The sequence below is a fragment of the Astatotilapia calliptera genome, chromosome 4 (genome assembly GCF_900246225.1).
Source record: "Astatotilapia calliptera chromosome 4, fAstCal1.2, whole genome shotgun sequence".
Classification (NCBI taxonomy): Eukaryota; Metazoa; Chordata; class Actinopteri; order Cichliformes; family Cichlidae; genus Astatotilapia; species Astatotilapia calliptera.
In genome coordinates, this window is record NC_039305.1 from 1045083 (window position 1) to 1067754 (window position 22672).

The 22672-nt window shown below is 47.2% G+C and overlaps 1 protein-coding gene across 3 annotated transcripts; it reads right to left on the bottom strand.

Moving 5' to 3' along the window:
- Positions 1-325: 325 nt before the first annotated feature.
- LOC113020134 (zinc finger protein 646) lies at positions 326-22071 on the bottom strand. Of its 3 annotated transcripts, none has more exons than XM_026163846.1 (5): positions 21591-22071; positions 10604-13398; positions 8963-10072; positions 7109-7971; positions 326-1382 (listed from the first exon to the last, which is right to left on the bottom strand). In XM_026163846.1, the coding sequence occupies exons 2-5, from the start codon at positions 13177-13179 to the stop codon at positions 958-960; spliced, it is 4974 nt and encodes a 1657-aa protein (XP_026019631.1). In that variant the 5' UTR covers positions 13180-13398; positions 21591-22071; the 3' UTR covers positions 326-957. The 3 variants fall into 3 exon arrangements, with proteins under 3 accessions (XP_026019631.1, XP_026019633.1, XP_026019632.1); XM_026163848.1 differs by having other exon boundaries at positions 326-1032; positions 7170-7971; positions 21591-22069; XM_026163847.1 differs by lacking the exon at positions 21591-22071 and adding an exon at positions 21433-21495.
- Between the last annotated feature and the right edge of the window lie 601 nt (positions 22072-22672).

Sequence of the window (22672 nt, forward strand, 5' to 3'; positions counted from 1 at the left end):
TGAGCACTGGTTAGCAGGTAACTCCGTCTGTGCGACACTCCCCAAACAGTCTGTGATAACAACCCAGCTGTTATTCAAATATGGCCACTTCAAACCCAACACGGCGCCAACAACGAGGTTTCAAACATTCAGAAACCAACGGACGACATCCATCAGTTATACACTGGCTAACAAAGATCATCAGGTTGCCTGATAACTACACAAACTACAGGCCGCTGCTTCAACTCAGCCACTTCAAATGTCATCAGGTTGTTAAAAGATCATTATAAGTCATCGTGTGTGAATGTGTGTGAATGGGTGAATGACTGAATGTGTAAAGCGCTTTGAGGTCCTTAGGGACTAGTAAAGCGCTATACAAACACAGGCCATTTACCATCGTCACCACCATATTTACGGCTTGGCTGAGCCACGTCGTCCATCCACCACAGGACATCTGTGTCTAGCTAATCTAAGCTGAACCTCAGCCTCATCAGGTTTTGGTGCCCTAATCTCACCAGACAGGAACTGAAAAAATCGAAACCAGATGTAAACCAAAAGTCTGACACGGTTAGTCCAGCCAATCAATGAGCACCAAGCTCTCCGTTAGTTTAATGTAAGGATAACAGCCGAGGCAGCTAACAGGTACGTGAGGATCTCTGCTGATTCGCCCTCTGAACTGTGACATCACAAAATGATTTGGGGAAACTTTCCTGAATGTGGATCTTAGTTCAGATTTCAGCCGGAAGGATTAAATTGAGGTTGAATTATACGGTCATATTGTTTGTTACGCCCCTAGCAAGCCCCTAATCTCCTCAATGTGCTCAGATGGTGCTAATTGGCCACACCTAGTCCGGTGTGGTATTCGTCGCCTTTTTTATGTTGCGGCTTTTGAGCAGGGTCGTAACATGTTGGAGGAGACGATGCTGTCCGGGTCTGTCAGACTGGACGAGCTCGGAGGAGAACTGCGAGGCCGGATGGTCAGAAAGGTCTGGAGGAGACGGCAAGGAAGGCCGAAGACCGGCTTCTGGACAGCAGCGGGCTCTTCCAGTGCACCTTCATGTGGTGCCTCAGGTTGGACTTGGAGGAGAAGCGCTTGTCGCACTGCTGGCAGGAGAACGGCTTCTCCTTGGTGTGGATGCGGCGGTGACAGATGAGTGCTGTGGAAACCCTGAAGGACTTCCCGCAGTCAGGGCACTGGTAGCGTTTGGGCTCAGTGTGGATGCGCCGGTGGTTCTTCAGGGACATCAGGTTGGGGAACTCCTTCTGGCACGAGCTGCAGAAGTAGGTCCCGGTCTTGTGGCTGTTCTTGTGGTTGAGCAGGGAGCTGGCGTGGCGGTACGAGCGACCGCATTGGCCGCAGACGAAGCTCCTGGAGCTGCTGCTCGAAACCACCGGCCTCAGATCTGGGAGGAGAGAAACACGAAGGTTTCAGTTCAGGGTAACCCACAAAGGGTCTGTCGGCTCTGAAGCTCACTGTCAGATCAGCCAATCACAGAGTCGGAATATTATGTTGTCACTCCAATTTTCCAACCAGGAAAAGCTGGAAAACACCCCCAAAGCCTCCAAACTTCTCTTTGGAATTTTGAAACGAGCGGCTCGAGTGTGACATTTATCAAGTCAGTGACGAGAACGACCGGCCGAATACGAAGCAAAGCCGGAGGGTTTATTTTAGGGAGTGTGCTGTGCAACCATCTCGAGCTTCCTTCAGGTAACACTGATGGGAAATATCTGAACAGTAACACCTGTGTTACGCCTGTCACGCACTGCCTGCAGCTCCTGTGATTGGCTGCTTCCGTACCTCTTATCTTGTCTCCTCAGCTGTCAAAGCCCTGCACAGGTGTGAGCCACGTGAACACATACATGGGTTATATATGCAGGACCATAATGAACGGCATCACGTTTCTGACGCTCGTGAGATTTTTCTAAAAAAGGAATTAAAGTCACAGGATGTGAAGTTTCATTATAAACTGGTAAACTACAAACGTGTCACACAACTACGTGTCCGATAAACGCTAAAACACTTTAATTACGTGATTATGTTTTTTAGTGTGAATTAAAGATCAGATTGTCATCATCAACATTAGACTGCAGAAAATAAACACATGAATTAAATCCTCAGATAAACATCAGAAAATTACAAAATCATTTCATTTAACAAACATAATTACTGGTGCCTTAAATCAGGGGTGTCCAACTCCAGGCCTCGAGGGTCGATGTGCTCAGGTTTTAAACGTGTCCTCGATCCACACAGATGATTTACATGTGTTCTCCAGAGGCCTGTTAATGAACTCATTTAATTCAGGGTGATATCTGAAACCTGCAGGACACCGGCCCTGGAGTTCCCCACCCCTGCCTTAAAACAAAAAACCCATTTATACGTCAGCGACTCGATCGTCTTTTAACCGACAAAGCTGTATGTTTGCTCTTATTATGAACTAATGATAACTTAATGATAACACCTTCGGCTGTTTCCTGGGGGAGAAGTGTCCAAAGATCCAAAATCATCAGTGATGACACAGAAAAACCTTAAAGTTTCTGTCACACATTTCATAACTCTGTGCTGTCAGCTTTTACATTAACAACATAGTGATGCTGAATTATCATTGTGACTCAGAGTAACTTATTAATAGTAATTAAACACATCTAATAATGAGCAAACATCATTTATGGGATAAAAACTGCAGTTTTTCCTTCAGTGAGTGAAACCTGGATTTTTATTACCGTACTATCTGCACTATAAGGCGCACTTAAAATCCTTTATTTTCTCAAAAATTGACAGTGTGCCTTATGTATGAATTCTGGTTGTGCTTACTGACCTTGAACCGATTTTATGTGCTACACGGCGCTCAAAAATCTGTCAAAAAAATGTTTTAGTACGACTTTGGTAGCTACGAAGCCGCACTGCTTGATGGATTGTTGGAGCCTCACGGAGGAATCTGGGTTCTGGGTCCTTGGGCTAGCTGGTATATAATGATGTGCTACATGATCGCTAGTGAAACAGCTATGTTAGCATAACATAAACAGTGAAGCCGGAGGATGAACGCTAACTTCTTTCCACTCGATAAAAGTTAATGTGAGGGTTCCTGATGGTTAGAGACAAATGCAATCACATGGCAGGATGCTGTAAACGGACCAAACTTCAGTCAGAACAACTGAGATTATTCATCCACAATATGAGGTTAGTCATTAATTTACTGCAACAACACGGGAACAGAGCTGCTGTGATAGAATACAGCATTAATGAATCAATGGTACAGAAGTGGAGGAAGCAAGAAGAATGAGTCGGTTTTGTTTCGCTTAATGCGCCATATAATCCGGTGCGCCTTAAGGTCCAAAAAATAAATAAATAAAATAAAAAATACGGTAATAGCAGCTGTGTGTGTCACAAACATTAGACTCATAGTCGTGTGAAAACAACTTTACTTCACTGACGCTGTAAAAACCTTCAGACCGTCTGCACTCTGATACTAAAAGCTGGAGATGCATTCAGCAGGTTCTGCACCAACTTCCTGCCAACACCAGTGAAGGTGCCGGGAGAGACGTCGATGTGGACGGAGTGAAAACACCGAGTGTCACTGTGTTTTTCAGCTATTTATTTTCAGTACTCAGCAGTAGGGTTATAGTTTATGGACAAGATCTTCTGTTACGAAATGAATTATCAAAACATAGTTTATAAAAGTGTATAGTAAGCATTACATATATATGCATGGAAACCAAAAGTTAGAACTCAAACAAAAGAAAAAAAAAAAAAAGGGGGGGGGGGGGGGGGGGGCGGGGAGTAGTAGTTGTGCCAAACCAGTCCTCTTCTTCTTCTCTACAAACTAGTTGAAATGCAGGCGGAAAGTGTGACACAGAGAAGAGCAGGCATGGCGAGGACAACCAGACGGAGGATGGACATTTATTACTTCTGTGTTCTAGATCACACGGACTCCTACAGCACTTGACGGTCACTGCACGGCTTCACTTTTAACTTTTCTTTTTAAACTAGCACCAGTGCTGAAAACACGCACACACACACGCTTCCCAAACAATTAAATAAAAAGGAACAAAACACCAATAAATACAGGAGGTTACCATAAAGAGGAACAGAAAGGTCGGCGAGCACACCGAGGCGTCCCTTTCAGTCTGATTTGATGAAGAGGAGGAGGAGATAAATATGGAAGAAGAGAGGGATGAAGGAGCGTCACATCATCACTCGTGAAAGAAGGCAAGAAGAGCGTCTCCGGCGTGTTTCAGGTCCTCAGTGGAGTCCACAGAGAGGGGCATTGTGGGTAAAAGGAGGGCGGGGTGTTTACATCAACACAGCTCTAAACTCACATCCTAAACACTAGCGCTGTCCATTACAAGTGTTAATAATAATGATAATATAAATAAATGAATTACTACATGATCTGTCATCTTTTTTCCTTCTTGCAGAAACGTCGAGTTCGTACAGCCGCTCGCCTCCCGCCGCTCAGGCCTCGCCTTTTTGTTTTATCATACTTACTGGGGCTGGAGAGAGGAGGGGAGGGGTCACTTCCTGTTCATACGTGTGGACGTAAAGCGCGAGAACGGACAGTTCAAGGTGGAGCTGTTGGTTTCCGGAAAGCTTTTTACGCTGCAGTTACACCTACTGAACACCGGGGGCAGGGGAGGGTCGTTTTCACTGCAAACAGCAAAGAGGTCTGAGTGTTGTCATGGAGATCGATCACAGGGGATTGTTTTCCCTCGTGTTTTTTTAATGAAAGTTGAAGGATTTTTATTGGTTTTTGCTGAGATTTCCACTTCCTGTGACCCGCAGGAATAAAAGCTGCTCGTAGCTTCTGAGTTTAAAAAGATGCCTTAAAACTGCGCTCTACATGATGACCACCAGGAGGCGACACCTGCAGACACCAATAAAACGTTCTTCTTTCCTTATTAAACACCTTCGGTTCAGATGGAGGCGAGGCAGCAAGAAAATGGGTGACATCACACCGGCTACGTTTGCTTCTGGCTCGTGGCGCTGTGACATCACACTCACAAAAATGTGTCTTACTAAAAGAACTGTAAAAATGGAAGTGAATCTACCGTCTCGAGGATTTCTGCCTAAAACCAGACGAGTGCTTTTCAGCTCCACAGTCTCATTTATTCTGGAAGAGCTCGAGAGCGCCCCTGTGAGACAGGAAGTCCATGGGTTTGTTGCGTTAATGCCATCTGTTAAAAACAAATCCTTCTGGGGTTGAAAGAGTGGATCTCGTGAACACGATTATTTAACACTAACTCGACATGTCTGTTTCCAAACAGCTGGATTCAGTTTCACTCTCTGACACGTTTATTTTAGCGTCCGTCGTGAGGTCGAAGGTCGTTTGGAAGCTCCGAGTCTTTTACTCACTTTGAACCATTTGACGCATTCAACCACCAAAACGGTTTTTTTCCCCCTGCACTGAAAATGAAACGACGCCTAAAACGAGAAATAAGGGAAGCAGCCGTCATTCCTGCTGAGGTTCCTGAGTGTTTCCTCCAACCTCCTCCTTCAGGAAGTCTCTGATCTATAAATCTGTAGGAGCTCGAGCAAAGGAAGCAAACGTTTTAAAATACTGACAGTTAATTAACCTTTAATATTTAACAGTGAAAGGATAATTAACGATGTGTAGTGATCGGCTGTGTGTAGACCAACGTTCTTACACAATGACACGGCGGCACCGTTAACCTTTGTTATATGATTTTTGTTAAACTACGCTAACTTTTTAACGGTTCGTGAGGCTGACGTGGAGGCAGACGAGACCCAAACTATAACCGAAACATAACGTATTACTCTCGACTTGGTGCAAATGTCTGAATACATTCAGTTAGTTTGGTGGACTTGGACTTCCTCCGTGTTGTTTTATACTTTGATCGGGTTGTTTCCTGTTAGTGTCATGCTGTCTGCTGATTGGTGAGGAAACGTAATGAAAGGAGGAGATTCTCTCTTTTCTTTTTTGTTGCTTCAAAGAGGTGAAATTAAATCAGGACACTTCGCTGCATGTACAGTTTCCTAAATGAAAGCTCGGACCAACCCACGAACATCCCCGTTTAAATAAAGTTTAAATAATATAAAAAACTGGATATAAAATCAGACTGAGGTATGAACTCTGCTGGTGTGATAAGACGGAGGCCTGAGGAAAAATATTTAAACGCCAATCAGCTGATGATCAGATTAAAAGGAGTCGTCTTGTGATTCTTCATCTTACACAGACGCCCTGTCGCTGCCCATTAGTGGGCGGTGAAATGGTCCACGACCACTCCAACAGTCATTTTCACATGAGAACGTTTGGTTTGAACATATGACACGTGTTCCGTTCACAGCATTAGCGTGTTCACAAACAGGACGCGCTACAGGAAGTCTGAAAACCCTCTTTTTAAAAACTGATCACGTCTTTAATCAAACTTCAGGCGCTACGGGAGAAGGGCCATTTTAAACCGCACGCAAGCCGCAGCGGTCTCTCAGCTCCGGGTCCACACGTGTGAACAAGAAGTCAGGAAGTGGTCACCGCTGCAACACACAAGAAGACACGCACACATACACACACACGTTTAAAGCAGTCCCTCTGAGTCCAAAGTGTCCATGTTCAGTCCTAAAAGTTCCCACAAGTCCTTGCTGCCTCCAGGCCAAAAGGATAAAGGTACAAAACACGAATCTGGCCTGCACGCTGTTGATCAAAACAGTCTCTCCAGACCAGATTAGAAACACTGTGACGAAGGCCACGGGAAGAAAACGTCCTGTAAACACCATCAGAAACAGGACCAATCAGACTCCCGCGCTCCATCTGGGTGCAGCTTGATGGCTGCGGCCTCGTGGTGCACCAGTCCGTGGCAGGGAAACATAACAAGGCAACATGCAGCAGGGGGTCAGTCCAGTCTGCCTGTCAGTCAGCGTGCGGGGCAGCATAGTGCTCTGTGAGGGTGTGTGTGTGTCTGTGTGTGCGTGCGTGTGTGTGGGGCGTCACGTCAGTCTGTCCTCCACACACACCACAGCCACACATGGTCAATGAGGAAGGCTACGCTACATTTTTGGCACCTCCACAATCTTCGGCATGTGACCCCCCCCTCCCCCAGCCCCACTAAGACCATCATCACCACCACCTCCCCCCCCCTCACCCTGCAGCTTATATGAAGGGGCCGCCAGGCATACCCAGGAAGTTGGGCGCTCTCATGGACATGGGTGGAGGCGCCGATGAGCCGCTCCAGTGCACCTTCATGTGGTGCCTCAGGTTGGACTTGGAGGAGAAGCGCTTGTCGCACTGCTGGCAGGAGAACGGCTTCTCCTTGGTGTGGATGCGGCGGTGACAGATGAGCTGAGTGGACACCCTGAAGGACTTCCCGCAGTCAGGGCACTGGTAGCGTTTGGGCTCAGTGTGGATGCGCCGGTGGTTCTTCAGGGACATCAGGTTGGGGAACTCCTTCTGGCATGAGCTGCAGAAGTAGGTCCCGGTCTTGTGGCTGTTCTTGTGGTTGAGCAGGGAGCTGGCGTGGCGGTACGAGCGACCGCACTGGTCACAGACATGGGACTTGACGACCTCGCTGTTGCTCCCTTGGCCGCGGACTTTGGCGACGTTGCTGGGATTGAGTCCTTGCTCTTGCATCAGGGTGAGGTCCAGGCCTGACCCCCAGCCCAGGTCCTGGGAGCCCCCTGGGCGGGGCTGCTGGGTTCTGGGCTGGCGGGGCTGCGGTGTCTGGCCATGAGTGATCTCCATGTGGAGCCTGAAGCTAGCCTGCGTGGGAAAGGCTCGCTGGCAGGACCGGCAGGTCAGCTCCCGCTGCTTCTGGTGTACACGCCGGTGGTTGTAGAGCTGGGAGGAAACTCGAAAGGCCTTTCCGCAGTCGTGGCATCGGTGGCGCCGCGTCTCAGAGTGGATACGGCGATGGTTCTTCAGGGCAAGCAGGTTGGAGTAGGTCTTGAGGCACACGGCGCAGTGGTAGATGCCGACAGTATGGGTGTTCTTGTGGTTGAGGAGGGAGCTGGCATGGCGGTAGGAACGGCCGCACTGATCACATCTGTGCAGGGACAAACAAAGAAGAGGGGTGGAGGAGAGAGGAAGGAGATTAGCAACGGAACATGGATGTCCGATTTCAATGCTGTAGCCAAATTCATCTGGTTACCACTTTTTCTGGAGAAGTATTTCAAGTATTTTTACTAGTCATCATCTAGGATGTTGCACATACAGGTATATGATCTGAAATCCGGCTCAAAGCTTTCAAAGAAGTCTACAAAGTGGTGTACCATTAATGATTTCTACACAGGTCATAGGGGAGAGGACTGCTGGGTGGGTGAGGGAGGGAGGGACATGGGAGACACTATGGAGAAACAAGTGTAGGGAACTGGAAGGTATCTGCTGCTCCCTGCACTGCACAAATAAAACAACCTTCTGTCTCAGCCTTCTTTGGATACTGAATGTAGTGATGAGAAACCATCAAACATGCCCAAAGAACCACTACCATGCATCAAGACTCCTGTAGGTGTTAAGACTGGTGACCTGTGGACATGTGCAGTGCAGCTAGCTCCAAATACTTCCTAATCTTCCCTTTCAGAACATCAAAATGCAACAGCCCCATCACATAACTGCAGTTCCTAATCTATTAGCTAACCAGTGTCAGAATAAACACAAAGACTGCAATCAAAATCAGAACAGAAGCAAGGAACACACAACATCAACACTTCAATATGCTGCACACAAAATACTACTTAAAGAGTTCGAAAAAAACAAAGCATGTAAACAGTACATCTGAACATGACATGTTTGACTGAGGCTAGCCTAAAAATGTCTGATATATGCTAACTGTAAGCAAACGGGGTTGACTTATCTGGTCTCTCCACTAATTCAATTTGTCCAAACTTCAGAAAAATCCGAATTCCGGCACGCGTATGGTCCCAAGGAAGCCGGATTGGAGATCATATACCTGTAATAGACATGTAGAGACCTAAATTTATCTTCACTATTTGTTTGTTTCAACTTCGAAGAATCACAAACAACTGACGAGAACTCACGTGTACCGACACTCTTCGCCCTCTCCCGTGGGTGCAGTGGCCTTCCTCCTGACTTCCATGCCTACCTGGTTGTCCCCGCAGCGGTGCCTGGCCAGACCGGACCTCCCCTGGAAACTCTTCCCACAGGTGGGGCAGCCAAACGGGGTGGCGCCTTCCTCGTGGACTTTCTGGTGGTTGCGGAGGAACCGGGCCAGTCGGAAGGCTTTCCCACATGTGTGGCAGATGTGCTTCTTCCGCTGCGTGTGGATGCGCATGTGGTTGCGTAGAGCCATGTAGTTGGTATAGGGCTTGTCGCAGAAGTTGCACCTGAAGTTTCCGGTCTTGTGGGTGTGCTTGTGGTTCAACAGGGAGCTGGCGTGTTTGTAGGCGCAGCTGCATAGGTCGCAGGCATAGGGCCTCTCGTCAGAGTCCATGTCTACAGAGTTCTTCTCGGTACTGATGGTTGTCGAGGTGTTGGTGGAGGACGATGAAGGCAGGTGCTGGGCTGGACAGTCATGAGCCGCGAGCTCGTCAGCTGTGGCAAAGCCTTCGCAGCAGCCGTCGCACTCGAAATCCATCTGAGCGCCAGGGCCTTGTGGGCCTTTGCACAGGCCGGCTGTAGTGTGGGTAGCGAGCTGCCTTTGGGTGCGGAAGCCCTTGCCACACTCTTGGCAGTTGTGCTTCTTTTGGGCAAAATGGAGACGAAGGTGGTTTTTCATTGCAAGCCTGTTCGGATATGTAGAGTTGCAAACATTGCAGTGGTACTCTCCAATTTTGTGAAGGTTCTTGTGATTGGCCAGGCTGCCCGCATGGCGGTAAGTCTTTCCACATTCTTCACAGGCAAACGGCCGCCGTGCACTTTCGGCAGGATCAAACTTCTGGGGTCTGGAAGTACCGGCTGACGAGTAGGGCTTTTTGAACCCTTGGTGGCTGTATTTGACCCCCATCACCTGGCCCTTCGATGGCTCCCCTCTCATAGTCTGCATTTGAGATGGGTCAGGCTGCTGGAAGCGGGAACCGTTTGGGCCGGTCCGAACAAGGCCTTTGGCTCGGTGTTCTTCATGGAGACGGAGATGGTTGATCAATTGCTTTTGGATCTTGAAGGCTTTGCCACATTCTTCACACTTGTGCCTGTAGCAAAAATAGGCAAAGGTAAAGAAAAAAAAAACAAAAAACAGCAATATCTCTTTCAGTACATTTCAAAAGCAAAATGACACTTTGTAGGTATTTCTAGGGTGGCCTAAGTCAGATTCTTAATAAGGTTAGCAGTTCTCAGCAGTTTTACTAGCCTCAGACCCCTACCTACTTTGGCAACAATTCTCCTGTACTTCAAAGTTTAGATGAAAACCAATGAAAATGTTATCCATAAATCTTGCCAACTAAAGTCAAAAAACTCACTTTGACAGAATGAGATCTTTATTAGCCAAACAGTTTTAATTTGTCACATGCCTCAATTGGTGCTCAGTACCTATAACTGTAAAATAGCTACAAAATTTATATAAAAATAAACAAAACTTTATTAACGTCTTTACTTTATTTACAAAACAAGAGTAATATGATAATTTTGGATTTGACCTCCAGTAGGCACTACCATTAACTGTTTCTAATGTTAACTTCTTAAAGAATTTGTTGAGAGACATTCGAAACTGGCAGAAGACCTACCTCTTTAAGTCAAAGTGGGTCCTTTGGTGATTCTTGAGAGCCAGCAGGTTGTAGTAACGTTTTTGGCAGACAAGGCAACGGAAAACACCGGTCTTGTGGGACTTCTTGTGGTTAAGGAGAGAGCATGGGTGTCTGTATCCTCGCCCACATTGGTCACACTTGTGGGGCTTGTCACTCTGATCGACCATTGGCCTACGTCCATCTGCGCCAACGTCACAACTTCTTCCAGCGACACCACCGCCAACGCCCTCTCCTCCAGACATCCCTTTGGCTCCATTTAGGCCGGGCTTGTTCATCGAGTTACCTCGATTCTTCCCAGGGCACAGGTGGGTGATCAGATGGTGGCGATCGGCGAAAAACATGCCACAGTCAACACAAATGTGGCTCCGGCCATCCATCTTTTCGTTGCCGTTGGCTGAACTCCCTGCAATACCCTGTTGCTGACCATCTGGCCTTTGGGGCCCATGGATTAACTGATGATTCAGGAGATCCTGCTTTCTGGCAAAAGTCTGGCCACAGGTACAGCAGATCATCCTCCAGTCCTGCTGCAGGTTGGAGGGTCCTGGCCCTGTGGGGTTGTTGGCATGACTACGCAGGTGACTTCTGAGAGCTCTCAAACTAGCATAGTGGTTGCCACAAACTGAGCACTGATACACCTCTCCATCATCATCGTCATCTTTGTCATTGCTTCCCATTCTCTTGCCTCCACTTTGAGGATACTGTCGTTGACTGCCGCCTTCTTTCAGGCTGCTGGAGCTTCCAGCAGGCAGCGAGGTTCCACTGGAGCTATGGTAGTTCATATTCCCCATAAAACCATTGGACATATTGGCCTGCTGCTGCTGCTGGCCACGGCGGGGACACATGTGCGACTTGATGCCAGACACATCGCCATACATCTCACCACAGTCGGCACATACGTGTCGGTCGGCTTGCCGGTGAGCAGAGCTGCTCTGGGAGAGTGAGCTGCCATCAAAGCGATCATGGAACTCAAGAGAGTCTAGCCCACTGCTGTGGCCTCCATCTGGTACAAAGTGGGCAGCTTCGCCGAGATTTCCTGGCAGGGAGATTGGAGTGGTGGCACCACTACCTTCCTGGACGTAGCTCTGCTGCGAGTCCAGAGTCAGGGGCTCTGGGGATAGCCAGTCGTTGCTGTCATTGTTAATAGGCTGATTGGAAGGACGACCCTTGTGGCTTCGTAGGTGGCTATGTAGTGCTGCCAGGTGAGGGTACTGCTTACAGCAGATGGTGCACTGGTAGTGGCCCGTTTGGTGGCAGCGTTTGTGGTTGACCAGGCTTCCTGCATGCCGGTAACTTTTGCCACACTCCCCACACTTAAAGCGCCGCTCTTCATCATCTGGAGAATTAGCCTGGGGCACACGACCTCCTGACGGGGAGGCCACCGAGCTCTGGGATCCAGAACTTAGAGTCTCCGAGTTGAGGATGGAGCTGTCCTGACTATGGGAGGGAGGGTGGGGATCATGAGTTAGATAATGGACTTTCAGTGTCTCCAGATCTGGGTGTCCTGCGCCACAGTATGCACATGTATAGATGGGGTTGTTGACTGGAGGGCCCATAATGGGGTCATAGGGGCCCCTCTTCTCAGTCGGCACTGGTGGCAGAGGCAGAGGCAGAGGGTCCCCCAGCGCCGGCGTGTATGCCGGGGATCGAACAGCACTCAGATTATGAGGCATGATGCCTGGAAAACTCCGTGGCAGGCTGAGGGTAGGTGAAGCAGTGTTGTGCAGCAGAATGTGTTCTTGGAAATCTGCCTTATTTGGCAGCGCTACCTGGCAGAGGTGGCAGAAACAGGTGGTAGTGTCTTCACTTTGAGAGGACTGAGTGCCAGTGCTGCGCTCCGAGTCGTGGAGGCTGCTGCTGCTACTGCTGCTGCTCACCATTGAGGCCCCAGGGGTCTTGAACTTCGAGTGAGTTCTCTCGTGGCTGTTTAAGGCAGCCAGGTTGCCAAATAGTTTGAAACACACAGAGCACTTAAACGTTCCTTGTTGGTGACACTTCTTGTGGTTCACCAGGCTACCGTGGTGCCGGTAAGTTCTGTCACACTGATCACACTTGAAAGGTCTGTCCCAAGCGTCGTCAGATTCAGGGGAGCCTTTTTTTCCGTGTTCGTCTGTCTCGTGGCTTTGCAGGACACTATGTCCCATACCACTATTGTTCAAATGGGAGCGCCCAAACCCGTCCGAGAGGTCCTGGGTGAGACCGTAGTCCCTCTCGTCGTGGCCGGCTTCTTCGGGCACTTCCTCGCTTTCTTCCTCTGTGTGTGCACTACTAGGGGATAAAGTATGGATCCGTAAGTGATTTTTCAAAGCTACTGCGTTGGGCAGCGTACGTGTACAAACAGGACACTGGAATGATCCAACTTCGTGAGATTTTTTATGATTGGCTAGACTAGCTGCGTGTTTATAAATTCGTCCACACTGTTCACACTCAAAACGACCGGTCTCTTCTTGCTGATAATGTGCTTTCATATGTTCTAGAAGACTTGGAGTACTCGGGCAAACCATATCACATTCTTTACAGGGGAAACCCTTGGCACGACTCATATCATGCATTGCCATAGTACTCTAAAGCAAATCGTTTGGAGGGAATCACGGTTCACAACAGAGCAATGAACAGTGATGTTGAGGAGGTGGGGGAGGAAACTGTAGGGCTTAGCTCTTTAGCTGAGGGCAGCAGTGGAGGCCATTTTCTCCCTGGGAGCCGTCAGCGCAGGTCAATCAGGACCCACCCCGGGAGGTGGCAGGCCTGCGGGGGTCACACCGGCCAATGAGGTATCACTGTGGAGAAACAAAAGAAGAAGAAAAAGAAAACAGGTTACTCAAATACCTACTTATCTTTTGTTAAAATCTCGAAGTTCAGTCCAGGTCCCTCAGTTTAAGTTTCAGCTATTTGCTATTGATTATAACAGAATCTCAAAATGACTGGGATATTCAGGAAAGCCCTACAAAGATTATTTAATATAAATAGTTTGGTCCTAGGTTCTGTTATCATTTTAATTTTCTTTATTATGCTTTTGCATCACAAATTTTATAGCTGGATATAGAAATTGTGGATGGTGATCTTAAGGATCAGCAATAGTCCGAGTGATCACTAGCAGCTTGCTAACCACAACAATTAAGTAGCACAGTTGCACAAGCATCAGCTGTAGCTTTAATAAAGTGTCAGACCAAACATTTCAAATTAGTTTAACTGGAAGACTCTAGAAACAAAATATCATTTTTTTTATTATACCAATAAATGACCATTAAATGGATGTAACTTCTTTGTCAGAAAAAAAACAAGGCAGTGGGTAAGTGCTTTAAATCTTCATGTTATCTGAAGGCCATCAGACAGCGATACCTGTGGTTGCAAAAACATTTCCCATCTTATAGAAACTAATTTCTTAGCTTATCTCTAAAAATGTCTTGTAGTTCATGGTCTCAGTTGTTTTGGGTCATACTGTTCAAAAGTGACTTCTATCTTGCGAATTTTGGACAGGACGATCCGACTTGTGAATGGATCGGCCCACGGTCAGGTAAACCTGATCCAGTCCTAGTCGCCACAGCAGGGTGAGAGCAGAAAACCACCTGATCTGCACGATGATAACGGAGCAGCAGGCCAAACTTTAGGAAACACGTCAGGTGTAATTCAACCTCCTGATTTATTTGAATGTGACAACTTGTTAAAACTTGTGTAACCCCTCCAATGTGTGAGGCAACTCCATTTATATTTTAAGAGAAATATTCTGAAACTATTTTGATATTTAAAACATCAATTTCCAGTTTGAAAAATGTGCTGCTTTTCCGTGTCAGTAACGGTTGGATCACTTTTATGTTCTGAGAAGGGAAAAAATGTAAAAGTTTATTTTTCACTCATTAGACAACAGTTTGATTAAAATCTGCCTCGATCAAATAGTTTGTGTTTTCTGTTAGGACCCCAGTGGGATGCAGTCTAACCGATCAGAGACCGAACCTCTAAAGTCCAGATTAGTTGGACTTTACATGTATGACTGAAAAACCAGAATATCAGTGATGCAGGACCTGATCCGCCTCACTGTGCATTGCACTGCCTATAAAACTACAAACGGGACCTCTGCATTGAGCACAATGCGAGTAAATACCCACAAATATTCACTGTTGTTTGGATTAAATTCAGACCCATCATGCAGGAGGAGGAGTGGATTTTGTGAAATATGGATGGATGGCAGCATGGCACAAACTCAATGCTTCTTTGGCCAAGTGTGAGAAGAAAATGAGACACTTAAAGAGGACAGGCTCAGTCGGTTAAAGACAAGAAAGCAGTCCAAGCGGACGCGCTGATGCTGCTGATGAATCGGTCCTGTTTGGGTTTGCTGGGACTGAAAATGCTCCGGTTTATTGTATGGTTCCAGGAGCAGTTGCTGTGTTTCTGCTGGTTGTGGAGGCGTGAGATTCAGGTTTGTCCAGACATCGCGTGACAGTGAGCGCTGCACCTGTCAGCGAGTTTCACTGGGAAATAGAGAATTCCCTTATTTTCCAGATTAAAGAAGCACAAGTGGAGGAAATGTCGGTCAGCTTGGCCTTCAGGTGTCGCGTTTTGTTCCACCGACAGCTCAAACGTCCTCACTCTACAAAAGCCACAGCTCCACTTCAGAAACGACTGAAATTTAACTACAACTCGTTAAAATGTGCTCTCCAAAACCACAACTCGCAGAAATATACAAAAGTATATCTTAAAAAATAGTTTAAAATGCTTGTGATTATTTTTCTGAGTGAGACATTTGGTGGAAGTCTGACACAAACTGATCAGGAATCAGTTCAACAGATCCTTCAGTGGGATTAAAGTGTCTGCGTCCTTTTTAACAGGCTCATGTGTAATCTGTAATCTGTGGCAGATTACAGCAGCCGTTCGTGTTCATCTCATTACACACAGCTGGGTTCAAACACTGGCTCGAGGCCCGCTCAAAGACTTTCCAGGTTTCTCCTGATAACACAGATCCCTATAAAACTCCAACACGAGCTCATCTCTGCAGGTTCAAGCCTCGGCCAGTGTTTGGCTTAAACACCGTTCATAACGTCGGTGACGTCAATAACCGAGCATATGAACAAATCTGAACATCATGAATCACAGCAGAGACGCACAGATTTAGATTTTCTACAACTGACGCCTCAAAGAATTATTCTTTTTTAAGAGTGAAAATGTAAAATATTGTTTCTTACGTTTTCTGGGGGAGTTAAAGAACTGTCACTTGGCTGTCACTTAAAATCTATGGGCTCAAATTGTGGTCAAAATTCGTACTTGTAACTTGAAACTTGAGTGCAGAGTTTCACACGTATTTTTTGGCTAAGTCCACACACAAATCTTTTTTACACATACAAATCCTGATTTACAAGTACAAAATATTTATGACCACAATTTGAGCCCATAAAAATCATTTAAAATAAAGTCCTCCAAAGCCACAGTCCAAACATCGTCTCCGTGTGCAGGACTTTATGAAAAGGAAATATATACATAAACCTACACAGTTTGTGTATCAGGCTGTTAACATGGGGGTCAATGGGTACGGGCTCTCTGCTGCCTCTGCTGGATGTCAGAGGAACTGAAGCGTTTAGAACACAAAGGGTCTCATGGGCAGATTTTCTGATGGCATTACAACTGAACCAGCCTTTGCTCACGATGGTTTTATAGAACAACGTCTATAACGACTGATCTGAGATTTCAGCTTAATTTAAATGTGAGCAAACCGAGAGGCTGAAACCTCCTGTTAGACATAGTAATGGACCGCCGAGCTGGGTCCTACGTAAACATCACCACCTCAGCTTCAAACTGCCGACTGTGATGCAGCAGCAGACAGTATAAATCTTAAAGCTTAACTTTATGGACCACAGCTCAGGCGTTTCGTGAAGAAGGAAACACCCAGATTTGTGTTAAATAACATATCACAGTTATGTGTGTAGTCTCCACTGGAGAATCTCTATGAGCAGGAAAAGGCCCGGAATACAGATGTTGGCTAACGGGAAAAGAGCGTTGACAGGAAGGAGGATCAAACGGTTTACAAGCTGTCACGGGCGATAGCGTCAGCACTACGAGGACACCACCTGGTCATCAGGTGGGATTTAAGGTCTCGGGTTTGTGTTTATGTTCTCTTTGGCTGAACAGAGAGGAATTATGGGAATTCAGCTAAACAAACTTGCTCTAAAACCCAACAGCACCCAGTCAGCAGCGAATATATCAGCGGTGAGGCTAAACTACAGGACTGATCAACACAAATATACCCAATCAACCACGGATGTTTGATCAGTGCATGTCTCATTAAAGGTGAGCTACCTGTGAGAGGACAGAGGTCACCCGGGTCTCAAATGTGGTGCTGCAGGTTGGAGCTTTAAGTGATTTAGTCGACAAGTTGTTGGATGTTTGTTAAATATAAAACATGAGCATGAAAACCTGAGCTGAGCAGCACAAATCGGTCCAGGAACTCAATTAAAACGATTCAAGAGGAAGCAGAGACGGATTGTCTGCGCAAGAAAAACACGCCAATCTCCACACAAAAATATTTACCGTCGTACCGTTATCACCACAGTCGTTTCATTAATGAGCAATTAACAGATTCACCGGTAATGAGCGAGAAACAGAAGAACAAAGAAAGAAAGGAAGGAAGCAGGAAACGAGGTGAGACACGAGGGGAGGCGTGGGGGAGGGGAAGGAATGAAGGAAGGGGAAAAACAGAAAGAGGGGGAAAAGGAGGGGTTGGGGTGGGGGGCTGCAGTGGAAAATAAAGGTGTGGAGGAGGGTTTGATTGGCAGGAGAGGTAACCTGAGGAGGAGGAGGGGAGGCGCTGACGAGCTGCAGTCTGACAGGCAGGAAGGCAGCAAGGAAAATAAACAGCAGCAGGAGCGAGTGAAGGATGTGAGGGGAAACTTCCTCTACATCTCCCTGCAGAGCTTTTACCTGCAGAGCCCCCCACCTCAGCCCACAGGCGGCACGATGCCTTCACCAGCGGGGACACAAGAACCAGATCGGTGCCTTTTCCTGCACATAACCCAGCATCATCGCCTCAGAGCAGGCGAGTGCTGTGTTTATCAGAGCTGCGGTGCATCAACGTGTTCAGCTGACTTTGTTATCTTTATCATCCTTCTTGATCATTATGAAGCTTTTCGTTTGTGAACTCGGGCACTTTTCTGTTTTTTGCTTCTTGTTTTTTCTCCTTGCAGTTCCTCTGGGGTCCAGCAGAGGCAGTAGTGCCTCAGTCCCCATAGACTCCCATAGAAGTTAAAACTGTACAGCAGAACATAACATGTTTACTGCAGGATAAAGACGACAGCAGTAGCTGCTAATAAAGTTTGGCACATCTGTAAGGACCATTTACTGATGAGTCGTTACTCAAGAAAAAAAAACAGCTGAAAAAAAGACGACTTTTTCAACGTATTTGTCAGACTCTCAGTAGGAAACGGAGCATCTGACACTGCATCGCTGACGACTTACTGTCCACTCTGTGTGAGGAAGTAAAACACATGACCGACATGTAAAGGAGAGATGGACTTGTTACCAGCCACGTGTTTAAAACCAGCCTGCCCATTACTTCCTGTCATGTGTCTCCTGCTCTACTGATGGATGTCCATTTTAAACACAGCCAAGTTAATAATGAGCCTACTGTATGTACAGTAATCCCTGAGAGCCCCAAGTTCAGGCTGCAGACTGATTGACACTCAGTTTATCAGTGTTTTCATGCCATTGCATCTCTACGAGGTCACAGAGCTGTCCAGCTGGGACAGCCAAACAGAAGATGTGGACGCATTTCTATTATTTATTTATTTTTTTAAACCTAATGAGGCAAAAATTTGCTTTCTAGAAATCGCTGAAAATTCCCCAGCTCATTTACATTAAGACTTTTCTCTTACAAATTTAATAAAATCTTTTATTCTAATATGGCAGCGAGACATTTTCTCTGCCTAAATATGTGCTGGTTAGGATGAACGCAGACACCTGAGCGTGTTCTGTTACTTTCATGTAAAGGAAACGATCGAGGAGAAGATAAGACATGAAAGCGTGAAGCCTCCCAGTGTGTTAAACAGGGACTCTGTGAATCGCGCTGCTGTAGCAGAGTCCAGGAATAAACGGAAACGAGCAGGTCGCCCTTAAATGCCAAGGTTATGTTCAGACCGCCACTGCGACGAGTTTTAATGATGGAGAGGAGGAGCGGGGGGAGTAAACAGGGAGGAGGTGCTGCATTCGGCCAGATGTTTGATGTGAGGACAAAGAAAGCCCACGGCAGTAGCAGAGGCGACAGGAGACGCCACCGGCGAGGGAAACAGGCCAGTCGTGATTTCATTACAGAGTAACCTGGCGTTCATTTCCTCGCTGTTCAGTCACACAGACCGCAGATTAAAGCGCTGCAAATTTATTTCTCCTTTACAAACAAGAACAAATCACACACTCCATTTAAATATCAGTGATTCGACTCTCCAACGCTCACAGAGTGCTCATGCTTTATTGGCTGCGGCTGAGTGTCGAGGCGAATCTGAAACACGAAGAGGGACCTGAAATTTAAACCGTCTTGTTAGCGCTCTGCCATCAGCCACAGGTAGGCGCAGCTCTACCTGTGGCTCGCATGAATCAAACAGCTGAAATGTGTGCGGTCCACGGTGGATCTCAGATCCTCACTGAGCTTCAGTTTCTCTGACTAACTTAAAGGAGACACTGGAATATTTCTGTAATACACTCAGATTACTTCAAACTGCGCATGATCGAGAATAAATTATTTCAGAATATCTGCATTTTATTTTTTAATGCATTCTGCACGTTTACCTCCGAGTGCTTCACAGAATAATCAGAGGACAAATTTACAGAGACTACACTGAAAATAATCACATTTAATCAAATTCCTGTAGAAAAAGTCAAATTCCCTCTCTGCTGCTTTTCCGTCTCATACATGATCAATAAAGTGAATATTTGGAGGCAAAGAAATTGATTTGAACACTTTCAGCTTTGAGGTTTTTTTTAATGAAGTAACAATGAACAACCTACCTAATGAGAATAACGGCTAATACAGCCCTCATGTTTGACCATGTGGCTTATCTTACAGTATTCAGATTTGCATATTATTAAATAACAGTTAAACACTGATTAGAGCTCAATTACTCAAAAGAAAAATCAGCAATTATTTTTACAATGCATCACTTCCTTTTTCAGACAAAAAGACTTTTTTTCTCTCGTATATGATCAATAAAGTGAATTTATGCAGGACCAAGTCAAGCAATCTGCTTCAAACCCTTTCAGTTCAACAAAATCCAATTAAAAGGAAGAAACTGTATAACAAAGAGAGAGAGAGTTATTTGAGATTTTAGTGTCCACATTTAATTTTCCTTCTTTTGCTTTGCGTCTCTGAACTTATAGTTGAACCAAAGATTTCACCTCCGTCCCACGAGCATCACAGCTTTAGAAACTTGTGTTTTCATGTTACAGCAAATCAAAAATATCTGATATCTTCAGGAAAACGAAACCTTTTCCCCGCCCGAGTGACTCTCAACATTTCAGATCCTATTCAGTTTTTTTCCCCTGTGTGAAAAGAACAAACTCATTTTCTTCATGTTGAAACAGAAAATATCTGAATAATGACACAAATGAAAGTTTAAAAATATACCTGACACTCAGGCTCATACAGTTTTTCTACACATGGATTCATATGATGTCACACAGAGTGGACAGAAGCTCCACCCAACTTTGTATCATATCTAAACGTTTGTGTAGTTACACACCTCTCCACTAAAAGTAAAATAAACAACTGAATTTTTGTGGGCCACCCCCCTCTCACCCAGTTTGTACAAATAAATAAATAAATAGATAAACTCAGCGCCCATCTGGTGTTTCACTCTTTAAGGATTACTCTGAACTGCAACACATTGTTAACACTTAGCAGAGCCGCTTTGTGGCTGGGAGCCCACGTACGGACCCGAGGCTGCTCACAGAGACGTCCACGGCGATAATGTGGGTCAGGTTTTCCACACGAAGGGTCTCATTCACACTGGGATGTGATCGGGCCCGGGAGCGGCAGCCAATCAGCAGCCTGTCACTTTTTCCTTCCATCATGTAAACAAACCGCCCTGCTTCGTTAAACTACCGCAGGATCAAAAGAGCCGCTGCGCTCGCTCCCGCCGCGGTGTTCCCCGCTCCTCTCTGCCCGGCGAAGGCAGGTCTGCCTCCAATGTGCGCAGCGGGGCTCCCTGACCTTGGCTTGTCTCCTCTCGGTCGGGATTTGCTGGGACAAAGCGGGGCATCTTCTCCTCGACACCCGGCCGACATTTCCTCCTCCAGACCGCAGCTTTCCGCCGCTGGAGGAGGACGGGGTGAGCGATGGGGGAGACGCCTGTGGCCGTTTTCCTATGTGATGCTCCCAACAGAGCTGGTAGATCACCGGCAGCCATCAGCCCACTTTCACTGAGACCCCATCTCACTCGGAAAATGGCTTTCGAGCAGCGAGCCATTTTCCCCCAGCTAACGGGGGTTAGCTCGCGTTTTAGCCCCGCAAACGGAGCCCGCTGGTGGTCTCCAGCTGCGGGCCGAGCGGGGCTCACAGAGCGAAACACGACGCAGATTGACGGCGGAGTGAGTCCCGACCGTCTCCGTCTTTGTATAAGACGCATTTTGTAGAGAAGAGGCGCTGAAAGCACGCGCACGCACACACGCACACACGGCCGAGCTAACGCTAGCGTTAGCACGCGGCTATCCCGTTAGCAACCCCCCGCTATGACAGAAAGGGGGTATAACGGAAGTTCAACACAAGAAAAGCACAAACAGACACACAAAAACACCGTGGCTGGGCCGCACACGCCACCGAGAGCCCGCACTTTACTCACAAGCGAGGAGAAGCTGCAGGAACTCGCAGGGGTTAGCGTCCCAGCTAGCCTTAGCAACCCCAGGCTAGTCCGGAGCGACACAAAGATCTCGACAAACACACCGCGGCCCCCTTTGATGGAAAACCGCGTTTTCGAGGCGTTTCGCAGCGCACACTTACCCCTCAAATGGCCTCTGCGCCCGCAGGGTGAACGATGCACGGCGCGGAGATGCAAAATGAGCCACTTTCACGGATTAGGCATGATTATTTTTCCTCCCCTGCTCATCACCGACTTTTGGTTGTTGGCTCGGTCCCCCTGCCGCCGCTTCAGCAGCGTACTTCCTGCCGCTGCTAGCCGAGCGCAGCGCCGCTCGGTCGCACGCGCGTCATCACACGCACAGTGAAGTCCTCGCGCCGCTGTAGCGGCACGGCGCGCTGGCGGCGCCGGGCTCTCAGGGCTCGGACTCTGCGGTGTCCATTTTGGCGCAGACACACCGACCGCAGCCCGGCCCGTCAGGGAAAAACAGAACCGAGCCGAGGGACTCGTTCAGGCGCTCACACCTTGGGCCCTGCAGCCGCCTCTGTGTCGGTCCCTGTGCCCACTAATCAGCCGCCAATTATTATCCCACTCAGTGCGGCACCGATCACACAGGTGAAGGTGAGGCCGGTCTGCATGACGCACAGACTCGTGCTCAGGACTGGGAAGTCTGCAGTGTGACCATTAAATACTCACCTGTGCTGTTCTGTCCCCGCAGCAGGTTCACACACACCTGAAACATGCTACACTCTGCATCATAACGGTAACTTTGGGACTTTTACACACTGTAGTAAACCTTGCTCAACAAACCCAGGTGATATGATGTTATATATGGTGTATAATATGTGATACAGGTGTCACAGGTGTAATGGTTTCTGGAGATGTTGCTGCAGCACATTCCTGCATTGCTGATTGTCTCCCAAAACAGGGATGGACAAAGAAGTCTAAACCAGCCTTCTCGGTACAGCACATCATTTTCAATCATTCATACATTGTAGCTGAGATGTTGTGTCTCTGGGGTATACAGATGGTTCTGAATCTCTGAGCTGACTCCCTTCAGTAAGAGCATGCTCACATTTCCCACAAACTGTGTTCGTCCTGCAGATCCTTCATAAAAACACAACATCAGACAGCACCGATGCTTTGGTGTCAAAGTTCTAACAAACAAACCAGTGTCGAGTCGTCATTTTAAGATGGAGCATTAATGCGATCCCGAGCCTGCTGT

What these genes read in the sequence shown, in the direction of transcription:
- LOC113020134 (XM_026163846.1), bottom strand. Translation starts at nt 13,179, where the DNA reads ATGGCAATGCATGATATGAGTCGTGCCAAGGGTTTCCCCTGTAAAGAA. An exon ending in ACCCACTTTGACTTAAAGAG is followed by an intron (nt 10,073 to 10,603) that starts GTAGGTCTTCTG and finishes TTTTTGCTACAG; the next exon opens with GCACAAGTGTGAAGAATGTG. An exon ending in GGCGAAGAGTGTCGGTACAC is followed by an intron (nt 7,972 to 8,962) that starts GTGAGTTCTCGT and finishes GTCCCTGCACAG; the next exon opens with ATGTGATCAGTGCGGCCGTT.